This window comes from Tauraco erythrolophus, chromosome 7 (genome assembly GCF_009769465.1).
Source record: "Tauraco erythrolophus isolate bTauEry1 chromosome 7, bTauEry1.pri, whole genome shotgun sequence".
Classification (NCBI taxonomy): Eukaryota; Metazoa; Chordata; class Aves; order Musophagiformes; family Musophagidae; genus Tauraco; species Tauraco erythrolophus.
In genome coordinates this window covers 59,709,505-59,734,089 of record NC_141471.1, presented here as the reverse complement: position 1 = coordinate 59,734,089, position 24,585 = coordinate 59,709,505, and the positions used below count along the sequence as shown (strand labels likewise).

At 41.6% G+C, this 24,585-nt stretch overlaps 1 protein-coding gene across 1 annotated transcript in view; it reads right to left on the bottom strand.

Annotated features, from left to right (window-relative positions):
- ITGA9 (integrin subunit alpha 9) overlaps positions 1-24,585 on the bottom strand; it is a 221,172-nt gene that overhangs the window by 89,324 nt on the left and 107,263 nt on the right. Inside the window, exons 16-17 of the mRNA XM_086614754.1 lie at positions 19,852-20,007; positions 6,771-6,847 (exon numbers count right to left, since the gene is read on the bottom strand). Of these exons, the coding sequence (XP_086470880.1) occupies positions 6,771-6,847; positions 19,852-20,007 (233 nt within the window). The remainder of the gene's footprint in view (positions 1-6,770; positions 6,848-19,851; positions 20,008-24,585) is intronic.

Here is a 24,585-nt window from a genome sequence, read left to right as displayed (position 1 = left end):
CATCATCTTTCTTCTTGCACCATTTGTTTACGGTAAAGCTGCTCTATTCATAGATTCATAGATTTCTAGGTTGGAAAAGACCTTAGAGATCATCGAGTCCAACCATCCCTAATCCCCATTAAACCATATCGCTAAGTAGATCATCCACCCTATTCTTAAACACATCCAGGGATGGGGACTCAACCACCTCCCTGGCAGCCTATTCCAGTGGCTGACAACCCTTTCAGAGAAGAAATACTTCCTAACATCCAACCTGAATCTCCCCTGACTAAGCTTATTCATCGCGACACACAGGCTGTCAGTATATTTACACAGCCATACAGGATTTCCTTCCTAGCTGCATCTCGCAGGGAAGCCACCACTGCTCTGGTCTTTTTAGCTCGTTTGTTTATTATAGATGGAAGAAAGTCTGTTTTTTTTCAAACACCCTCACTGTTACTCAAATGTCTTCTCCATGGTTTTCACTTGGCTCCCATTCCAGCCTAAACAGGGCTTGCTAACTACCGTTCCCTTTGCAGAGTGTCAATCCGATGGACAGACATCAGCTCAGGACCTGCAGCTGCCCTGATGTGTCGGACAAGATGTGTGTTCCTGTCAATCCTGCTCCCTCAGCACTTTCACCTGAAAAGTGAAAAGTGCTTTCCCTTCTTAAAGGACCAGAGGGCTTTTCTCCCATATAAAGCACCAGAGGAATGGATTAGCAGATTTTAAAGGCTGAGGAGATCTAACTGTCTACAGAACACCTACTTCAGAGTTTCCCTCAGCATATCTTGAGGAAGCAGATGCAGTTCAGTCTCTAAACAAGTAGCTACAGAGAGGCTCAATAAAAATGTGATATTTGCTACAAAAACCTGATGGAAAAGACATTTGCTGTGCTGAGAAAACAGAGTGAGGCACTGAAGTCAAGAATGATATGTAATAAATATATTTTTAATATTAAACAATATTTGAAAATAATAGTTAACAGAACACACTTTGATTGCATTTTGCTTTTCAGTACTGGGCTGCTGGAAAGGAAAACTGGTTTCCTATTTCTGTCCCAAAGCCGGAGCCATAAAAATAAAGTTTACTGCAAAATATTCTATTCCTATTTCTTTTATGGTTTCAGGTTGTGCCATGAAAGTCACCCGTATGCAACACAAACACCTTCTTTAAACTAAGATACGTTTAATTCTCTTCCTTTGGAAACCTGTTTCCCCCTCCCTTCTTCCCTCAACACAGGGCATTACCGCATGGATAGGGCCAGATTTTGCTATCTCCTATGACAGCTACAAGATTTAACACTGGGGACTCTTTGAAGGGGAGGTGATGAGTAGTCTCTCTACTCTGTACTGCCAAAACCTCATGTGTTTACTCTTTAAGAAAAATGGATTTGAAAACAGTCATGACTGGAAAGATGAAACACTTCTCTCCTGCTCGTTCAGCTTCTCCCAGCACTGCCTTCAACGAGTCCCCAGCACACTCCATGGCTCCCTTTTCCCTACTTTTAAGTTGCCACCTGTAGTTTGGGCTAACAACATTCATACTCCTACTGGTAAGTCAACCACTAAAATGACCACTTGTAGCAATACTAGCACACATCATTGCAGGTGTTTCTACAAGGTGCCTCATAATGTCTGCCCTAGAAAGTTTAATCTGCACAGTTTGCTTTGCCAAGTCCAGCCTTCGATACTACTGTCCCCTCTAGTGATGCATGTTCTCACTGGCAGAGGTGGCACAAGTGAGAAGCAAGGAGTCCCACAAGCAGGTTTCCAGACACAGCACTGGAAGACACCTATAACCATCCTAGGTAGGTGCTTCCATGTTGGCAAAGAGCTATTTTTTGTTGTGCCAATTTTGTTCAGGTTACAGAGAGGATTTACCTTGAGACGAGTCAGAAAACTGCAGAAAAGTTGGTTGAAAGGGATCTCCAGAGGTCTCACAATCCATTCTCATTCTCCTTGATGCAAGACTATTGCCAACAACAGATAAGGTCAGCTTACCTAGCCAAGTCCTGAAATCCAGGATGGCAAAGCACACTGTGCTACATGGGAATGATGTGTGCAGAGATAAACTGTCTACACAAGAAGGTTTATCCAAATCTCTGGTCTGAACCTGCAAATCACAGTCCATGACTCTTGCCCCATATGCCATCTGCCACAAGCAGAAAGAGTCTGTCCTTTCGCAATACCTACAAGAAGTTGGGATGGGTTTACATGCAAAGGGATGCTAATGAAGGTGGATGAACCTTAAAGATTTATCTGTTGACTGAAAACAAATCTTTTTCTTTCCAGAATCAATAAATTCTAACTCTTCTTCACTCCAGTACAGCATTCAGTCTTCAGCCCAAGTCTCCCAGGACACCTTTCACTATAACAGAAGTATTCAAAAAAACCAGAACACGGGAATCACCACCACATGCCACACTCCCAAGTCTTTGCAAAGGCTTCCAGAGAGACGCAGAAGACTTCTTTTTTTTTGTTGTTGTTGTCACCCACTTTCAAGCAGCTCTACCCGACCCTCTTCTCCAACTTCACAGTGGAGGGTTTCAGCTTGCTCAGAAACATCTCCTCAAGAGCAGGAAATAATGAGGCAAACCCAATCATATCTGGTCAGAATGGCAGTGAAGTTTCTAAGTTATGGATGCAGATTTGCTTGGTTCCAGCACTTTGGATAAATGGCCATATAGTAGGTTGTTTCCTAGACAGAGTATCCCAGTCTCTTTGTTATTTACCAAAGTGCAGTGCTCCCAATTTGAGGGCACACGAATAAGTTCTCACAGCAGAAGGAAGATCCCAAGAAAAGCAAAATCAGAGAACATCTGGTTAGCGCTTGCCAGCATGGGCTGGTTTTCCTATTAGTCATTTGTTCTGTGGGTTTGGCACCTTCAAAGCTGGGTGTAACCTTTTAACCAGGTAATTCTAGTGATTCATATGCATCCCAGGTGAACTCTAAATCGGAGTGGCTTGTGCAGTTCCTGAGCTCGCAAGAGTGACCTCAGCAAGAAATTCCCTTGAGGATAATGTAATCTGAGCTAACTTCCTATGCACAGATACGCTCTAACCAGCACGCATTTGAAGGTATATTACATATAGTGATGGACAAAACTATACCTTACAATGTATAGCTTGCTGCATAGCTTTTGGCTCTAACATGCTACAAATTTATCAGAAGTATGTAAGAACAGCCAGACTAAGTTGGTCCATCTAGCAGAGACCCCTATATCCAACCATGTCTAAAAGCAAGAGGCCTACGGAAGAACAAGGCAAACAGAGTGCTATTTTGCTGACATATTTCTGCAGCTTCCAGCATTCAAATTTGCCACTTCTCTACTATGCAAACTCTCAGCATTTACATCCTCAACAGTAAAATCCACGGATTAATCACACGCTTCATGAAAACATACCTCCTTGCTTGTTCTTATAATTGCTTTGATTAGTTTAGAATCATAGAATCATAGAATGATTAGGGCTGGAAGGGACCTTCAAAGGTCATCTAGTCCAACCCCCCTGCAAGGAACAGGGATACCTCCAACTAGATAAGGTTGCTCAGGGCCTCGTCCAACCTGACCTTGAACGTCTCCAGGGATGGAGCATCCACCACCTCTCTGGGCAACCTGTTCCAGTGTTCTACAACTCTCATGGTAAAAAATTTTTGCCTAAAATTTTTAGGTGATAAGCAAACTTTATCACCCTGCTATTCATTTCTAGAAGATTATTTCCCTGAACATTTATCAATATGCTGAATACCACTGGCCCCAGCACAAGCACTTGTGGAGTTTTCTCCACCAGGAAAACAAACTATTTACTCCTCCTCTCTGCTGACTACCTGTTAATTAATGACGCTCAGGCATCATTCCTCTCAGACTTAGGCAACTTACTTTCTTTGTGAGCCTTTGGTGAGAAATCTTGAGATAAGTCTTTTGCAAGCCTAGGTAGATGATCTTAACTGAATCACCCTATCTACATGTGCAGTGACATATTCAGAAGAGCTGCAGTAGATCTGAGGGAAAGCACTTACCACTGCCTTCACATAAACATCCTGTTTATTTCAATCCAATGTATCTGTGTGTCATTAATGGCATTCTTTCCAATAAGTAGTCCACCAAATGTAGTCAGACGCGATTATTTAGACAAAGGCATTGCCATAACCTTGCTAACAATGAAGTCAATTGTTTAGTGCAGATAGTAATAAACAAGTCATCTTTTCTGCTCTTTCTACAAAAAAAAAAATGCTTTGTGCACAGACTCAGCATAAACAGGAACAATGTGGAAAAATGTTGACAGAATTCTTTAGTATGAAACACATGGGGCTGGAAAAATGACCATATTCTTCAAGGTAAGCACTTCTCTAAAATCAGAATCCATAGTGTGTTTTTGTAGTTTCGCACGCAATAATAGTAAAAAAATAATCTGTTTTCTTTAGAGATACCCATTGTGTTGTTTCTTAATAACTGAAGCTTACACAGGCCTTTAGCTAAAAAAATACCCATTCTGTGCAGACTTGATGGATTTGACAACGTCCTGTTTATTTCAAACAGGACTTCAGAGTGTCACTGGATAAAGAAGATGTGAAAGCATTTGTTCAACATTTTGCTATACAAATGTGGAAACAGTATTTGAATATCCTAAGCTTTTTTGACAGTTGTGGCTTTTAAATTGCCAAGATAACACAAATAACAGTCGTAAAAATAAACAGTCTAATGCTCCAATCGTGAATACAGCTCTTAACTGCTGTGATTACTACACACTGGCTGACAAGTTTTTAGGACTTGTCCCTTGCTTTTTATTGATTATTCCTCAACTGCAGGACGAAATCCCTTACTGGCATCCCTAGTCCACACAGACACATCTCCAGCTCTCAGCAGACTTGGCTCACCATGAAGATCAAGTGGAAGGTCAAAAATCCAGACTAATCGCAGCCACAGCTCGGACTCTGCAACCTGAGACCTAACCCTGCTCCCAGTTCCCCAAAGCATTCCTGTGGACTTCAGTCGTGTCTGGAGAAGTCCATAACTTCTCAGACTTGACTCTGGTTCGGTTTCATCTCCAAGTACAGTTACAGCATGCTGTAGGCTTATATAAAATGTATATGTATCTCCTGACTATTACTTCTTCCTTTTTTTTTGCTAATGCAGAGGAGTCTCTTCCCTGCTCTTTCTTGACCCCAAAGCAAAGCATTTCACAGAAGGCGCTTCCATCAAACAAAAATACCTCTGGCACGCAATTAAATAGCTCCCATCACCACTTCCATCTCTAAAAATGTGCTAAAAATGCTGAAAAAAAGGAAACAGAACCCATGTGTAAATTTCACCTTTAGCCTGATTTATCCTGAAATTGAATAACTACATCCTGGCAAAACAATAGGTCTTTTCCCAGGATCACCAGTCACAAAGGACAGAACATAAACTTCACCTCTGGTCTTTTTGATGAGGGTTATTATCCCAGAAGAAAGTGAAATCAGACACTTCTCCCCAGGTTACTAACAAAACCAATCTGACAAAGGAGAGCAGTATTTCAGGAGAGTTGGCAAAACTACACAAGTTCAGAAATAGAAAAAGATAATTTGCCATGTTCTAAGGGTTTTTTTTAACCTTCCATGACACAGAACCATAGAATGGTTTGGGTTGGAAGAGACCTTAAAGATCATTTAGTTACAACCCCCCTGCCATGGGCAGGGACACCTTCCACTACATCAGGTTGCTCAAAGCCTCATCTAACCTGGCCCTGAACACTTCCAGGGATGGGGCAGCCACAACTTCTCTAGACAACCTGTTCCAGTGCCTCACCACCCTCTGAGCGAAAAATTTCTGCCTTAGATCTAATCTAAATCTCCCCGCTTTCAGTTTAAATCCATTGCCCCTTGTCCTATCACTATACGCCCTTGTCAAAAGCCCCGCTCCAGCTTTCTTGTAGGCCCCCTTTAGGCACTGGAAGGCTGCTAGAAGGTCTCCTCAGAGTCTTCTCTTCTTCAGGCTGAACAGCCCCAACTCTCTCAGCCTGTCTTGACAGGAGAGGTGGCTCCAGCCCTCAGATCATATTTGTGGCCCTCCTCTGGACCCTCTCCAACAGCTCCACGTCCTTCTTGTGCTGGGACCCCACAGCTGAATGCAGTACTGCAGGTGGGGTCTCTCAAGAGCAGAGTAGAGGAGCAGAATCACCTCCCTCAACCTGCTGGCCATGCTGCTCTGGATGCAGCCCAGGATACGGTTGGCTTTCTGCGCTGCCAGCACACATTGCCGGCTCATGTTGAGCTTCTCTTCAACCAACACCCCCAAGTCCTTCTCCTCAGGGCTGCTCTCAATCCATTCTGCACCCAGCCTGTACCTGTGCTTGGGATTGCCCCGACCCATGTGCAGGCTCATGAGCATAGGACATTTTTTTTGAACAAAACTGCTTTTCTGCATGCAGTTTTAGTCCTACCATGTCATAAACAGTATATCAACATCTTTGAAAAATGACATGGTCTCCATTGGTTCTTGATTTGGGCATGCAGTTTTACTTTCCCTGCACCTCTCTGCAATGCTACTTTTTTCTCCAGTTTTGTCTTTTGTGATTGGGAAGGTGAAAGTGTCTTGCTCTGTATGTGCACAGAGCCCAGCACCACAGGAATTCAGATTCTGTGCACATCTCAAGACCTTTCTGCAATCAAGGTAATATCACTGTCATCATCCTTCTAGTCTGGATATAAAAATGTCTGAGTTTGTACTTCAATTTCTCAATGCCATCTTAAATAAAATGAATGGCATACTAGTGTGTAAGAAAGAAAAAGAAAAAAGTTCACCTACTCACCTAGACAGCAGTAATTTACCCTGGAGTTTCAAATCAGCAGCACAGTCATCAGATTGACAGTTCCTCTCAAAAACGGTCTGTAAAAAACAGAGAAAAAGAACTGTTACAGCATGAAAAGAGTAAGATCAAAATTGAAAGAGGGAACATACTTGGCTGAAATAAAAAGCCCACCAAAATCTGTGACACAGGAATATACACTGTGAGAGTTAAGGAAATCCAAGGGCGGGCAAATCTCATTTTTATCAGAACTGGTTTTATTCTCTTCTAACTGAATAAGAAGTTTCACCAACATCAGACTCTCTCAGAGGTTTTCCTCAATCCATTCTCACTTCTTATCTGACAAGAATTACTGCTCACACAATATTTCTGGCACTCTTATTTCTCTTCCCATGTGCATGAAAATGAAACAGAAAATAAACTATTTATGAAACTCTTTTCAGTCCTAAGAATTGCAATAAGGAAATCGTGCGAACATATTCACTACCCTATATTAACGATAAGGAATGAAATCAGGGTTTTTTTTAGGATTTTACGTATGGTAGGAAACATTTCTGCTAGCAACAGAAAATTACAAAGGCTGTGACGTACCAGTGATACCCTCAAATAATAGAACTGCTATCAATCTTGTGAACTCTGGAAAAGACTATCATTTAGGAAATTTAACAGATGAATAAAACTGGGAACTGTGAAAGGACGACATACCACTAGACGCAGGCATGCTATTTAAGCAGCAAAAAGAAGGGGAATTCATGAGAAGTCTAGGAGCCTACACAAATCTCTACGGCAGTTTGTCATGGCTAAACGAGGCAGCCACCAGTGAGTGAAAGAGGACAGGAACACATTCCTGGCCTCCAAGAAACCTGAATGGTGTCGAGATCATAGTTACTTTCCCCTGCTGTTGAGAACCGAGACCAATACCTTTCTGAACAGATGACTAGACTTTTCAGGCTGGAGGATTCATTCTTTCAGAGTGGTAACACTCTTCAGTTTATCAAATATTGAAAGGACAAATACCCAAAATTAGGGTTGCCAACATTGTTCAGTTAGGAAACCTGACACTCCACTGGTCTCTTCCTTTAATATGAATATTCCTTTCTACAGGCTTGGCTCCATGATTTTTATCACCAAACTAAATATATTTCAATCTTAAATGCAAAAATAGAGCAAACCTGTGCAGTACATAGATTATGGTCATATAGAGTCAGAGACACTCGGGAGGTGGAGGGGCAGGGCAGGTGTGAGAAGAGTTAATACATTTAAGAGCTCTGCCTAACTATATCAGCACTGGAGAAAGATTTTGAATCTTAAGCCCAGAGGGCATAAATATTTCCAGTCCTTGTCTCTCCAGGAAGACTCTTAGCTAAGAAGGCAGCTTGCTCTCCTTCTTCTATATTGTCAGACCTCTCCAAAAAGGAGCAGACCCGTATGAGGTTAATCAGTGTTGGACTAGCAGATATTAAACCATGCTGTCGGTTGTACTAAGTTGCAAAAAAAAGAAAGGTGGGAGGTGGCCAGTTCATTTGGGGCTATTTACTTTGCCCTTTCATTTTCCTTTCCCACCTGTTACTTTCTCAGAATGTCAGAAGTGGAAATTGTTGAGAATTTAAACACAAGGGCTGAACTTACCCTTCCTCCTTAATAAAGACTACCAACACCAAAGGACAAGAAGAGCCCTGAGACAGGAGCCAGCACAAGGTATCCCTCTGAAAACATGGCACATTTCAGAGGTATAGTCTCAAAAGTCCTCAGAATTAATCCTCAACCACTGCAGTAGCTATATATAGGAAAGACCATTTGACCTTTAGAGGAGAAAGAAAAATAAACTGTAAAAATATTCCTGCTTGACAGTTTCCCTATTTGCATTGCAGAAATCTTGGCAAAGCGAACAGAGTGATCAACGATATAACCTGCATGTTTCAAAGAGTAAAGTACTGCAAGTATATTTAAGAAACTACCTAATAATTCTGGAATTTTGTTAATAAATCTATAGTTGCGGTTCTTCAGAAAGAACGAACAAATACCTCATTTTCTAAAACTAGTGAGCATGTATCTCTTCCAACATATCATGCACTAGACAGCAAGCTACTTTGAAGTTGCTAGGAGTATTTCATTACGTCACAGAAATCCAAGTTCCTACACAGCACTGGGAAAGGAGAAGGAAAGAAGGATGACGAGTCCTCAGATCCATAACTGTGAAGGAGTGAATCCTTTGCTTCTGTGGAGAATCTTGAACCTGTTCAGGTTTGGTGGGAGAAAGGATTTCCAGTCGAGTCAGCTGGTAGGACCCATCGATGAGGCCACAGCTGGTTCAGCAGCCCACCGCCATTGCAGGCCAATGACATCTATAGATTATTTTGCTATTTTCCGCTATTTCCCTGGCCTGGATAGACATTGCCATGACTCCACTCCACCTCCCCTTTTTCTGTGCCTGCTAGAGCCTCAACTCCACAGCTTCTCACAGTCAATCTACTTCCTTCATTTTATTCTCTGCTATCTTGAGCTTCCCCTTCCCCAGCCTGTTGCTGCTTCTGCTTTTCCAGCTGACTAATTCCTGCCTGTTCAAATCCCTCCTAAAGAATTAAGGAGTAAACACGCTGTGAGTCATCATAACATTTGTGAACATTGCTTATATATTCTGTTACTGTGCCCTTACTTGGTCTACTTGGGCTGTGATTTCTTTGGACCAGAAACTGTACCTAACTCCACGCTGCACGTCGTTAGAGCAGGAGTCCATTCCTGGGATACACACAGGCCCTACTACAATATAATCACTAATTTTAACCCTAAGCAATCTTTAAAGTGGATTCAGCTTTACAATACCAGTTTTAGGGATTTATAGAGCTCTTTACATATCACAAGTGTCAAAAAAGGTAACCAATGGGCTGTATGAACTATACAGATCTGGAAAAAGGGAAGTAGGACAAAACAAATTCATTGCACTGTGGAAATACTTCATAATTTTTGCAGTTACTGTTACACAAAATGAAGATGAGCAATTCTGAACAGTGGTTTTACCAAACTTTAATTGATTCTTACTGGATTCCATTTATATTGTACCAAGTACCTCATAGCTTTGAACATATGTATCAGAGATGGTCAGGAAGCTTCTTTACATAATAAATACATACACGAAAAATTTCAAGTCGGCAGGAAGGGGCAAAAATTGTCCTGAATGAGAAACACAGCTGCATTTTCGTATCTCAAGGTCACCACACTTTTGTTTGGCATTTCCAGGAGAGAAATAGGTGCTTCTGTGCTCAGTGGCAGGGACGGATAACCCCAATGTTTCTAGGACGTATCTCTACCGTACAAACACAAAGCTAACGTAAAGTGCATGCACAGTGAGTCTGTCAGACTTCCTGCAATCACCAGATCTACGGCAAAGTACAGAGCAAATCCAGTGTTTCCAGGATCCACAATTCCTATCTGTGCTCTTCCCTGCTGCACAAAATCCAGCAGCTATGGGGAATTGCTCCACAGCGGTTCCCACCAAGCCGCCAAACATCCTGGGCAAGCGTGGTTTTCTCAAACTCAGCCTGGCAACTTTTCTGGGTAGAAAAGGTGATGCTTCTTGGGACATCAAGGAATGAAAGGTTAACGGATATGGATGGTTAACGGATATACGGTTAATGGCCCATGTCCTCCACAGGTTAAGTCAAAAGCCTACATCAATACATACTCATCATAAAGAATGAACAGACACATCCGTATGCAATTAAATGTACAGTAGAGCCAGCTGATAAGGAAGAGGATGTGTCTAGACAGGCACTCAGATCAGGGCTTCAAAGCAAGTACCTTTGTGTCCACTCTGCCTCTTGAAGAGAGGTCATGGGTTAAGTTCCACAGCTTGTGCTAAAGGCCAGGGGTAAATGTACAGTTCTCTGTCGCAGGAAGTAGGAGGAGGAGGATGAATGCATAGCTCCTGCACCTAAGGCATCCTAAGCACAAAGCTGCTGGATAGTAGGGGTGAAGATATTCTCCTTTTCCTTCCTGCTGATGGTAGACTGCTAAGGAATGCTGCCAGGAGGTAAAACATGCAAGAAGGAGCCTGAATTCAGCCTAACGGTCACAGCTCTCCTCAGAGGAAGGCGATCTGAGATTTAAAACCTGGCTTGCTAAATTGCTTCACTTTCTTTCAATGGCTATCTAAAATTAAACACATTTATGTTTCTGGGAGTAGGGAAGAGAAAAGAAAATAGAGGAAAAAAAAGAAGAAAAAAACACAAAAAACCACCTGTGTTTATGGCACTCTTGCCCACAGAAAATAGTGGAAATCATCCAATAAACAAAGAAAACAAAAGTATTTCAAGACATTCGACCTCCCAAAATTCAGGGATGTACATGGAAATTTCAGGTTGTAGCCAAAACGTGCAATCAAGACTTTGACAGGTTGCCAGTACTGTGTTCCAGTAAGAGCTGTGCCCATCCTTTCACAGAAAAGGGAAAGTGACAGCTGAAGGACAATGCTTAAAGACAAGGAGGAGAACAGGATTCTCAAAAGAACCCCTGAGAGCATATCAGTTTATGCTCTGGATAAGAGAATAGTGATTTATTCTGGATCAGGTCTTTAACTACTTCTTCACACATCAGGCCACAAAAAGGCGACAGTGCACCTACTACAAGGTTGCAGAGCTGGCCTTCAGGAACCAAGGATCCATCCTTTAACTTCATAAACTGCGCCATGTACTTCAGCAGGATAACTTGGGCTATGCAAAATAACCTGGGTTAAGAATACAGCATTCCAATTTCTACACTGATTTCCTCTAAATCGTCACCATACCCTACGGTATGTGCAGGGATGACTTGGCAATTAGATCGTGCTAGTAACACAAAAGCACTTCTATTTAAAGGATGCAGGATAAAGGGGTTTGTTAGTCTAATAATTCTTTACTTTTTAGATCTTGACACTACATGGCTATTACCATGTTATCTGGTGAAGCTGGGTTCCTAGTTCCTTATTTAGGGACAAGGATATGTAATACAATTTTCAAAAGCACTGAACTGTAAAAATCTCACTGTCTTTTCTAGGAACTATTTCCTCTTTTATAGCTTCACAAATCAATCAGTTATTAATGTGCCTAATCACAGAATCTTTTAGGTTGGAAAAGACCTATGTAAATACAGGAGCCAGATTTTAGACCTTTATTTATTTTGTCTTTAGATTTTCAACTTGCCTGCAAAATAAAGGAAGATATAAGGAAGAAATTCTTCACTCAGAGGGTGATGAGGCACTGGAACAGGTTGCCCAGAGAAGTTGTAGATGCCCCATCCCTGGAAGTGTTCAAGGCCAGGCTGGATGAGGCTTTGGGCAACCTGGTGTAATGGAGGGTTTCCCTGCCCATGGCAGGGGGGTTGGAACTAGATGATCTTTGAGGTCCCTTCCAACTCTAACCATTCTATGATACTGTGATTCTAAAGCTACTACCTACAGATCTATTGAAAAAGAAATAGTGACTGACTCTCCCCAGACATCCTATGCTTCACTACACTACTCATGGAAACGGTCCATTCATACATGCTGTTAAGCCCAGTGCAAAATGACTGATTTAAATTCCCACTAGAAAAGCAATTAATACTGTGAAAAACTTTCCAGGATTTCATCAGATGTGCTGGCTAAAATGAGAATGTATGATTTCCACAATACTCCTAGTGAGTGGTGGAGCAAACACACAATGAAGGCAGGAATACCAGGGGATCAATAAGCATTCAAAGGAATCCTGCTATGAAACCAAAAAGCCATGCCAGTACATGGTGCAGGGGATCGAGGTCAGCTAGCAAGCTCCCCCAGCTCCACGTAGACTTCATCAGAGCATGTCTTCATGCAAAGAAAACAGATGCTTGTTTCTAGTGCGTTAGTATAAGAAAACAGAAACTGGTCAGTAATAATCCTTTTACTACACTAGTAAAGGTGCAACCATGTTAAGTCGAAATTCTGCAGCTATGGAAAGCTACAAGGGAATTCACCCACTTTATTGAGTGGAAGATCCTGGGCCTACAGCTCATGACTAGCATGTTGCCACTTCTCAAGCCATCTGAGGCCAAATGCAATAATTTCTCCCCTATTTCAGCTGCATCCTGCTTTCAGTAATTGTTAAAAACTGGGCTGGAGCACCAAGCTAAAAAGGAGAGAGGACACTCAAACATAAGGGGAATAGGAACTCCCAAATGAAATCAGCTGTTTAGAAAAGACCAGGCGTGAAACCTGTTAGCTATTGAAGGCAAGTATAAATTAATAAGCATATGTATTAGTTATTCCTCACAGCAGTGAGTGGATTTAACAACACGATCTTTTGTCCTCATATTCTCCTGGGGTGAAGAATTACAATTGGTGGCAATAGAAATAAGCCCCTAGCCTTTCAGAGCTTTATGAGATTTCTAGTCTGACTCACCCATTTTTCAGGCTGAGGCAATTTTTTCTTTTTTAAATCATTAACCGTTCAAATCATCCAAATAGTGTTCTCATTTTACAAGACTTCAGACCTTATAAATTCATAGAACAATAGATGGGAAAGATCTATCGAGTTAATTGTCCCATCTCTCAATACCATTATAGGATGGATTTCTGTAGCACGTTTCTTAACATACTTCCTGTCTTGTCTTAAATGGTCTTCCATTCATTTTGGATGACTACAGAATAATCCAATTACATCGCCTCAGGAGGGTTCTTTAATGGTATTTTAGAACATTTTCTACTTTAAACCTCCTTGTTCCTACTACTAAAAGTGGAACCATATAAGATGAATCTTTTTCACCCAGGATGCTTTCATACTTAAAATTTTATCACAAGAGTCAAAACCTTTGCTTATCACACAATCGTGTAATTAAAAATATAAAAGCATAACAACAATGAGAAATGGAAAAAAAAAAAGATGCGGCAGCTGTTTCGTCAGCTGGAAACACAAAAAAGTCTTCAAATCATCAGATAAGGAGTTTATGTCTACCTTCAGCTCATTCAGACCTCTAAGGATATGCGAAAGCCCTCTTTTAAAATCCACCTGCACTTCAGTGGCTTTGTATGTATGAGTGCTACTCTGAACCGACAAGGATTTTGTGGCACTGAGGCACTCCAAACTGAATGAACTAATACTATCATATTGTCTGCTCTCAAGATGTTAGGTATTTCAATTAAGCTCTACTGATCCTTCACATAACTGCTGAAAAGATACAAACAGAGCTAATGGAGCCTGGCTTCCTGAAGGCTGTCACCTGTCTCTGTGGCTTTTTCAGTATATTACAATTTTCTTTTTTTGCTCCATCTGTAAGCAGGAACTCCCCCTCTCTTACAATTCTCCATCCATAAAGTAGTTTGGAAATGAAATGCATGGCGTTACGCTGAACTGCAGAAATCACCCGATAGGATTTTAAGTTAGGGTTCAGCTTACAAATGCTTATTTGATTGTCTCTCCTTTCTCTACCTATTTATTTGAAGAACCTGTAAACTATATTCATGCCAGGACATGAAGGTCTATATCTGTGTGTGTGTGTGTTCGTGTGTATATTAGCACATGGTATTGGCTATTGTTCTTTAGGAAGCCCAGGAGATCTAGACCTGGGGATTAAACCATGTCTTACATATTCTCAGTTGTGTTGTTTTTCCTCCACTGTTAAACAAGGATATGAACACGTTGGACAAGCCTGTCACTGCTTAAGAACACACATACAGAAACATGTATACCATCAGAGGCACTGATTTCCCCTCATTCTTACTTCATCGAGTTTGCTAATTATAAACATTTCAGAGGTACAATACAGCTGGACACCTGCTGCTCTTGCTCAGTTCTGAATCTTTTCCAGACTTGTAAATCTTTCCTCTTTATTGCCATTCAACAACAAAAAAAAGCAGGCAAATGCAATACTCAGCTTAATCCAGGACATGCTCAGGGTGGGTCCCTTCTAGATTTACTGGCATGAACAGCACCCAGCCCCTGCCAGTTCAGCACCGACTCCGACCAACATGTCTAGAGCAAGACAGACACCACTGAAGGGATGGCAGAGGGAGGAATGGAAATCATCCCTTTCAGCAATCCCACCCCAACTGAAGGGAAAATAATGGCAATTGGGCAGCAAGGGTGGCACACGGTGGATCTCTGCAAGAATAAATGTAGATAATTTGGGAGCTTGCCTTGCCCAAGGAGGAAAGAGTTTAGTGGCAAGACGTTTCATCTGGAACACGGCAATTAGGCTGACTCCTGCAGTCTCCCAAAGACTTCCTATGTGCCTGGGAATAAGATAATTAATCTTCACACTTTCTACCTATCCAGTAGATAGCCTATCCAGTATCCAGGCCTCCAAAACAGCAGCATCCTAACTCCCAATCTATGCCTGGGAATGGTTTGCAGTAGTTGGCCCAGGCTAAAATCATGCTAAGAGCCATTCCAGCAGCTTACCAGGGTACAGATGTCACTCCAACACCTAGAAATGCCCCAGGCACAGCTCAGTTTGCTGACAGAGACGTGACCTGATTCAAGCAGGCACACAGGCATCTCTGCTCTGGAGAAGGCACTGCTGACAAACCTGGATTATGCTGTGTGTGGACACTACATTTCAGCCTGTCCAGATTTGCCAGTGCTTTGTTCTCAGTATGAGACTGGGGGGGTGTGTGCCTGTTTTAAAATAGAGAATGTCATTGTTTGTGCAGCAAACCAAAAATCACTAAAGGTGTTCATAATTCAGCTCCATAAAAATCCTCCTATACTTTCTCATACCTGTCAACTAAGCTAACACAGAAGAACAGAACGTCCTAAACATTTTCTGTCTCTCCTTATAACTTACAAGCAGTTTTATGGCAGGCCATTCCTGAAGTCCTGAAGACACTGACGCAATCAAATCTACTGAGAATATTTTCCTATAAAAAAAAAGGTGTCTCCATCCACATAACAGCAGGTGATTTTATTGCAGTATTTAGAACAGGCAGAATTCTAACATACTACGTTCTGAACTCTAAGATACATTACTGGATACTACTAGGAACAAATCCTCACTGTATTTGCCAGGACATCTTTCTCCTTCTTGGTTGACACGTATTTATACAGTGGGTATACAAAAATAAATGTTATAATACAAACCACTTACGATGAACTAAGCCAAATCAAGTTCTAAATACACATTAATTTCCCTGAAGTAAGAAGACTTATTAGTTTTTTCCAGTGGATGGAGGTAGCAACTGGATTTGGGAGGCAACAAAGAAGCTAATGGAAAGTCGTCCTCAGGGTGGGAAGTTTTAAAGTTCATAATACGCACTCAAAAAGTAGAATGTTGTTTTCCCCCACCCAATCTTGACCCATAAGAGATTCTCTGTTTGAGCAAAACTAGCTGGCTAGCCACTTACAACTTGGAAAGCTGTAATCTTCTCCACACAACCAGTCTCCACCCAACAATTGTAAGAGTTGCCGAGGCATCTATCAATAGACATGTACACTAACCCTTAGGTATTTGCTTTTGCTACCACAAATAATTACACTAAACTATAGCAACCATAGTTTCTGGTAAGCATATACGAGAATCAAGAAAATAATTAAGTCCATGAGAAATCAACTGTTACCCTATCCTGGGCCAGATAATCCCTCCGGCCAGTCTAATCACATTATTACTTAATTTTGAAGTGTCAGACCCTCTTTTCTTAAAAAAAAAAAAAACAGTCAATACATGAAGTCCCACAATTGCCTGCTTTTTCATTAGGAAATTTTAGTTAAGATCCTTTTCTTTAAATGAATCAGACATTCAAATTTACTATATTTGATTGTTCCAAGCACAGTTCATTTAGGAATACAAGTAGCCTCCTTCACTGAACAGTCAAGGTTTGGTTTTGTTGAGGTTTTTTGTTTAAATACAAGTATTTTGCACTGCCTTACAGTAAAACTCACATTCGTTTAAAATGAAGGTGTCAAATAAATAAATGCAATTTGAATGAAATCCTACATCATGTACTCCTTTACTACTGTAGCTCTGCTTTGGTCTAAGTGATTAGTACAAGACCACATTGTTCTCTCACATGCAGTGTAACACTGATTTAAAAGATAAACATGCAACAAAACCCTTTTCTGTGATTATGTCATCAGAGAGGGATACACCTTCCTGCTGGTCGGTGTCCATGAATGCTACTTCCAAGCTGACTCTTTAATGCATTGGAGCAAAGCATTATGAACAACTTTGTATGCTCAAAATAATCTATAATTCTCTTGTCAAGCGGTCACTCGATGGCTTTCCTACCTCCTTGTTTGTGAGACACAGGGCTGTACACTCTTGTTGGGCTGTACACTCTTGTTGGGAAGTCACATATACATTCAGGAAACGTGGTTCATGAAAAACAAACTGAAATTCTAGTGAAAGTGATCACTTGAGCTTCAACATCACTTTAGTTTAAATAAAGTCATACCTAGGTGACTATAAAGCCCACATATTTGCAAGATGTGTGCTTTTCCAAGTAGGTCTAGCAGATCTGCATTAGGATTTTGAAAGATGGAAGTCTCCCTATCCCATGCTCAGTCACGGTTCTCCCATTTCTTCAGCTATTCACTACTTCAGTTTCTTCTCCTGCATTCATTCATAAAATACAGATACCTGTGCTTTTTTGCAAAGCATCAACCTCTAAGACTATCTTAATGGTGCCTCAAAGCAACAGATGCAACATTGCCAATTTCAAAATGCCACTTCTTACTCAATGAATAGGATCTAGGGCTTTGAAAACCACACACCGCTAGCTGTACTTAAAGACTTCAGTACTAGCATTAACACTAAGCTTGTTCACCTGCCCTCACTCATGCAGTATCTTCTGAAAACAGCCCACTAAATCTGTCTTGAATTGGACTTAAAGGTAAGGTCCCTCCAGAATCATTAGGTTCTTTGAAGACGTAAATCCTTTATTATATAAACTTTGGTTCCTACTATCCCCTTTGGCCTTTAAAAACAATTTCTACTTGTGAGATGAGAAGAATCCTGAAAGAGAATGCTATATCCCTGATTTTCCCATGAAATCGGTCTTTGAGGACCTTGCCACCACGCCTCAAGGCTACTCGGCCAGGGCTTTGTCACCATGACTGCCACACTAACTCTGAAGCTGTGCCCACTTCCTGAGCTGAAAGCACACTTACGGGAACACCCCATGTCAAAATCCTTTTCTTACTAAGCTAAGGGAACATCTGGAGAGCAAATGGAAAGAGGTTGTTAAACCAGCTTCCTCTTATCCAAATTACACAAGAAAACAAGTCAGGGAAATTCCCAACATATTTTTGTTTCTTCTCTATAATCTCACCGTTTAGGTATTTTAATAATGATCCGAGACTATGCCTGCAGGGCAAGATGTGACCTTTTGAGTCTAAACCCAGCAGAAAAGCATCCAAGTGGTTCTGTTCATGTAACACTCAGGTTTTCAGCACGCTTCTCAAGTCCCAAAGTTCTCTAGGAATTCCCATCATAATGTTTGCAACAAAACGACATTCAGACACCTAACAGCAACACAATGCCTCGTCAAAAAAAACAAGTAAATCTTAGATGCATCTTTCATTCATACATGTATAAAACTAAAACATGCTTGAAGAAATACTCATTTCTCTAAGTACAAGGATCGTAGTCAAATACATTTCAAAACACTTGGGTATATGGCAAAGCACATCTCTAAGCATTTTAGTTACTTTTTGAGTAGCACTCAGGGACCTGCAATTTCAGCACAGTAACATATCATTATGAGCAGCATTAGAAAGTAAGGTTACAGATGATGATGCAAACTTCACTTAATACACATGAACTTCCCAGGGTTAAAAAACAGATCTAACAATCCACTGCTAAAAGCCTCAGGCTCCAGACAGACTTTTCATGGTCTTTTTTAAAAGAAGTTTCCTATTCACACGCAATGCCAGCTCTTGACTCTGTAGGCATGCTTTGGAAAAATAAACTTGACTGGATGCAACCCTGAGCAACCTGATCTAACTTTTAAGTTGGCTCTGCTTTGAGCAAGGAACTGTATCTACAAAGGTCCTTCCAGACTAAATTATCCTGCAATTCTAATACACAAGAAGTTTTGCAAGCCACAGAAGAAGTCTGTTCTTCCTGCAGAGCCTCAAGCTTTACGGGTGGATGCTCTGGTGCCGGCACAGTGGGAGGTTGAATTGTCCTGCAGGCTCCTTCCTCGGCAGGCTGTCCTGCACCTACAAGGACCGTGCTCAAACTAGAGTCTTTCAAAAGGTCACTAACGAGATCTCTCTCCTTGACATGACTGCCTGCTTTCATGAAGGTATTAAATGCCTACGGGGTTCATAAGCACTGTTTTGGTCACTCCTGAGAAACCTAACAAAATTGGCCAGTATTTTCCAAAGACACTAGTGGGGTCAAGACAGAAAAACAAGAAAGGCAGGATAATCATATACACTTCATTTCCTCAGGGAACAATTCGGGGGCAGGGGGTGGAAGGATCTCTACTCTCTACATAACAAGTATTTCAAAATAAAGGGAATTCTCTTGCTCTCATCAAAATTAAAGACAAAAGGGGTTTTTGCACTACAGGGGAGCAAAATAGGATCCTAATAAATAGCTGCACTTACACCTTACTTTCTCTGAAACAAACCCATCCCATTTTACCACAGCATGTCCTGCAATAACAATAGCTGGAGCAGGCTTCCCCTGCCACATGACCACATGTGAAGAGCCCTCAGGAAAAGAACACAGTGGACCAGGAAAAAGTTTTTATTCTGTCCACTGTTATCCCCTTATGGAGAGAGGCAAGTTCCTGTGTCCCCTCCTGGGGCCAGCCCTGTCCCTCCGGCACTAACAACGCCTGCAAAGAAAGCCAAGACCAAGGCTTTCACGAGAACCTCCTATTGAAAAGGAAGAGCCAGGAGCTTTCTTATCCTTTCCCTTATTCAGTCTCCTTTTTCACAGCACAAGCAACTTGAAACAAGCAAGTGATGTCACCTTGTGCTGCCCAACCTTGTCAGCACAAGTTTTTACTACATCATGGAGAAGCACTGACATCAGCAACAGGAGGGACTGTACAAACGACGCAGAGCTTGGCAATCGCTTTTTACGTCCACTTCTGCTGTCAGTTCAGGATCAGACAGTGCCACAGGCCTTCTAGGGCAAACCTGACCTGATTCCTTTGTGCTATCTTCTGTCCTTTCTTCCAGCGGAGAATGGGCTTGAGAGCAGGTAGTTCCTTATCCTCTTTTCCTCTTTCTATCACATGTTCCCCAAGGCTGTACGCAGCTTCAAACACAATCGGAGATATGACGTCTTTGACTCTCTTCTGTAAAAGAAAACAGAGGTTTTACCTATGCGTACAGGCAAGTACATTTGTATATACAACAATTAATTAATTAATCAATCTTTATATTCAACACTGCAGACAGGAAGTAGGCTTCTCTATTCCTGTACCAAACAGGAATAAGCTCATTATGCCAATATAAGTCAGAAGATTAAAAAAAAAAAGTCAACAAAAAAGTAGTTATTATTTTGGGACCTACTTGTGGTTCCACTGAATCGCTGACATACTGGCCACACCTATACACCAACTGTTTTTCAATAAAATCAAGACATTTAAAAAAAATAAAATAAAATAGAATGTGTTTCCATTAGTCCTACAAAATGTCAAAGCAAAGAGTAAATCTCCTTCATCTCTGGGGTTTCTAAATCCTGGTCTTTGATTGAGGTTACCTCCAGTGTGTTCCACCCATTAAAAGAACACTCCATGTTTCCTTGTTGTTTTGCAATATCAATGAAATGAATGAATGGCTGAAGGCACCAATTTGGCTATAAAACAAGGCAACAGACATGCAGGGGCAAGAAAAGCAATCTTCCAGCATGGTTCTGAGAGCAAAACTCTCAGCTCCCTCCACTCTCTGTGCAGTAACACTTTCAGAATATAAAGGAAGAAAGTTTTTCAGTTTCTAGGCTTCATACCAAATGGATTATGAGACAGGCAGAATATGAGCCAGCATATGCCCAGTTGGTCAAGGCCAACAGCATCCTGTCTTGTATTTGAAATAGCGTGGCCAGCAGGACCAGGGAAGTGATTGTACCCCTGTACTCGGCACTGGTGAGGCCACATCTTCTCACTACAAGAAAGGCAGAGAGGTGCTGGAGCGTGTCCAAAGACAACCAATGAAGCTGGTGAAGGGTCTAGAGCACAAGTCTTATGAGGAGCAGCTGAGAGAACTGAGGTTGTTTATCCTGCAGAAAAAGAGGCTCAGGGGAGACCTTCTCACTCTCTACAACTATCTGAAAAGAGGTTGTAGCGAGGTGCACGTTCGTCTCTTTTCCCAAGTAACAAGAGATAGAAAAAGAGGAAAAGGCCTCAAGTTGCACCAGAAGAGGTTTAGATTGAATATTAGGAAACATTTCACCATCAAAAGAGTGGTCAAGCATTGCAACAGGCTGCCCAGAGAAGTGCTTGAGTCACCATCCCTGGAGGTATTTAAAGGACATGTAGATGTGGCACTTAGAGACATGGTTTAATGGTGGACATGGCAGTGTTAACGGTTGTACTCGATGACCTTAAAGGTCTTTTCCAACCTACATGATTCTATGATTCCATGATTCTAACTTAATGGTGCCACATTATCCGTCTGATGGGATAAACACTTATTACTGATTGCCTCTTCTTGTTGTTGGAGCCCAAGTCACAAAACTTACACCGTTTGTCATAACACACAACGCCTAAAGCTAGTTTGCTGTGCGAGGACAAAATGCTCATTGTGCTCTGTTCAGTCCTGACTTCCAGAATCCAATTTACCAGAAAACAGAAGTGGCAAACACCCTACCTTTTCAAAGGCAAACATTCCTTTTAAATTTTAGTTACTTAAAAACTTAGCATGAATTCCGCGCAGGCGAAATGGAACAAATATCATAAGTAAGCACAACAAAACCTTCAAATGGGCCAACTCTCAACTTCACTTTGCAGCAGTTAGCAGGCTTCTCTGAACACAGCCTGCCAACCACAACAAGTAATTGAGATGCAATGCAATTTAAACTGCATCTTCCAGATGTGGGAAATCTGGGCACTAACTGGTTTTCTGAACGCCCTGTTTGATCTGTTTCAAGGATTCATGTGCTCTAACACGTCAACTGGCCACAGATCTCTGAAATCAGATGAAGATTAGTGGCTAACCAAATTCCAAATCATCGGTTAGCTGGGTGAATAATAGCAGAGACTGGGTTGGATGACATTTACCCTCCTGTATCCAGAGGCCTCCAGCCAGCCCCTGCATTCCCTCCTCTGTAACCAAAATCTGCCAGTGCCTCATGCCCAGCAGCAGCCCAGAGCACCCAAAGTTCAGACCGTGCATTGCTTGGAGCAGTTTGTGCTTTCTCAGTCATGGACGCAGTGGTGATGGCAGCAGGTAGCCCTGTGACTCCCTTCCCCATCCCGTAAAAAGGATCATGCACCCTCCAGAGTGCTGTCAATACCCTTGGGGGAAGAGATGCTGATGTCTTCAGCCCCTTCTACAGTCCCATCCTCCGGGTATGAGTTGTACTAGACCAAGATTGCTAAATAACAATACTACAACTCACAGAAGCTACTAGCTTTGCTCTCACAGAAAATCATGTGTGGTAACTTAAGTGAGGATTGTATGAGCACACAAGGAGACTACATATACTCAGAAACAAGACCATAGAAAAGCATGCCATGCAGCAACCGTGAAACACAATAAATCATCAGGCAAATCGCCACCCAGTCCAACTGTATGCAACCAACTGTGCAAACACTGAACAATTAGAAGTGTAGGAGTGAGCTAAATTAAAATCCACCTATAGTTTTTCTAGCTCTATTACTGCAGTATGACAAGAATAAGCACTTAATGACTTCTAAGTGTTTTAATATGATCTTTGCAGGGTTCAGTGCGATGTCCTTTGAAGTCAGAAGACAAGTTTCCCATTGACTTCAATGAATGTTGGAGCGTGCCCATATTGTTGGCTGGTGTCTCTTTCTGCTTCATTTTAGTGGTGAAATCGTGACTTCCAGCAGCTAGATTAATTACATGTGTGGATACTCCCTCACCACAGCCCTGGGGAAATATATTTCACATACCCACTTGTCTTTAATTAAGGATGAAAGTATGAATGCTACTCAGTTATTAATTTTGCCACATGTTCAGTCCCTTCTGCTCACAATCCTACAAACACAAAAGCGACAGTCTGTGCGATTTGTCCTCAGTAAGACAGAGACAAGATAGTTCTGCCTCGCAGGTACACCACAGACTGTCTGGGATGTGCTCACATAATGAGAAAAATGAATATTTGCCCAAATGCAATCTGGAGAAGTACTATTTTAGGTTGAAAACACGCCCAGTTTCTTTCTCTTTTGGTCTACCCAAACATACCGCTTCCAGTGGTTGAATCATATACTGATGACACAGCCCACAGATTGCTTTTAAGTATTCCTGATTTCTAAAAGGAAATCAAAATACGCAATGACAATCAGGTTTGAGAGAGATTGAAAAAATCCTTCAAGTCAAGGAAGCTGTATGTGTTGCTTTTTGTATCAGTTACATTGCCCTAATGAAGTGGATTTGCCAAGGGAAATAATTTCCACAAACAGCTTTTACATGTATTCACCATTTTTCATCATGACGCTGCTATGCTGAGAAGGTGTCAAAGGTTAAAGACACTTCTGCATAATGAAAAAGCATCCCTGACAAATCATAGCACATGGACAGCACAGCTTCATTAATGGAAAAGTCTGGAGGACATTAAAACAAGTGTAATAGCCAAGCAGTTCACATTATCCACAGAAACAACCATGTAACAAGTGTTCAGTGAGTAACTGCAATCAACATTCAGTCTGTACAGACAGGATGTCACTAAACTGCTGCAAGTTTTCACTGTGCGTGAGTCAGCTTGGAGACCCGAAGCTGGGTTTCCCACAAGCCATCAGCTCTCCTATGTAGTTTTCTTCTTCTCACAAGCAGTTCTCAGAAGCAGTGAAGGGTTTTTTCCCCTCTCTCTCTCTCTTTCAGACCGGATTTTATTCTGGACGTAAGAAACTTCTGCAATAAGGCTTTTGAAGAAATTAATACACTTCAGTCCCAGTAAGTTACCCTTCCACCAGTATCCCCTCCTGCAATGGAAACAGTCCTAGCCAGCCGTATTCCTTTGTTGGGATCTTTCATATTTTCCTGCGAGGAAACGCACTTTAAGTCAAAGAAACAAGTGGTTTGGTATGAACAAGCTGGGTTTTTATCAAGGTTCTTACAGGATGATCCCTCACTATTATGCAGCAAAGACAAAGAACTCTGAGTCCAAAAAGAACACGCTTTTAAGAGCCTCTAAGAAAGCAATAAGCCACTTTGAGATGATTCAAAAGTCACAATGGTCTTGAAAGCTCACCCTAACAAAGAGCAGGCTTGCCATCTTCTCTCCCAGAACAATCACCTCAAAGAAATACACATTTTTAAAATGCTGTGGTAGAAGCTGGGCATGGCCATACATTTCTTCCTTTTTGTTTTCTGGCTTAGCAGGGGAGAAGAAAGCAAGCAAGCAAAGCCTCTGCCAGATTTATGACTGCGTTTCTGTCTGGCTTTAGTACCAAAAGGTCCTAAAAATCTGAAAAGTAATCACAGAACAATGATCAGATGCCAGAGCTGTGATTGTGAACATCATTTCCAGTTCTCTCTAGAAGGTGGAGTGTGATCATAGAATCATAGAATGGTTAGGGCTGGAAGGGACCTTCAAAGGTCATCTAGTCCAACCCCCCTGCAAGGAACAGGGATATCTCCAACTAGATCAGGTTGCTCAGGGCCTCGTCCAACCTGGCCTTGAACGTCTCCAGGGATGGAGCATCCACCACCTCTCTGGGCAACCTGTTCCAGTGTTCTACAACTCTCAT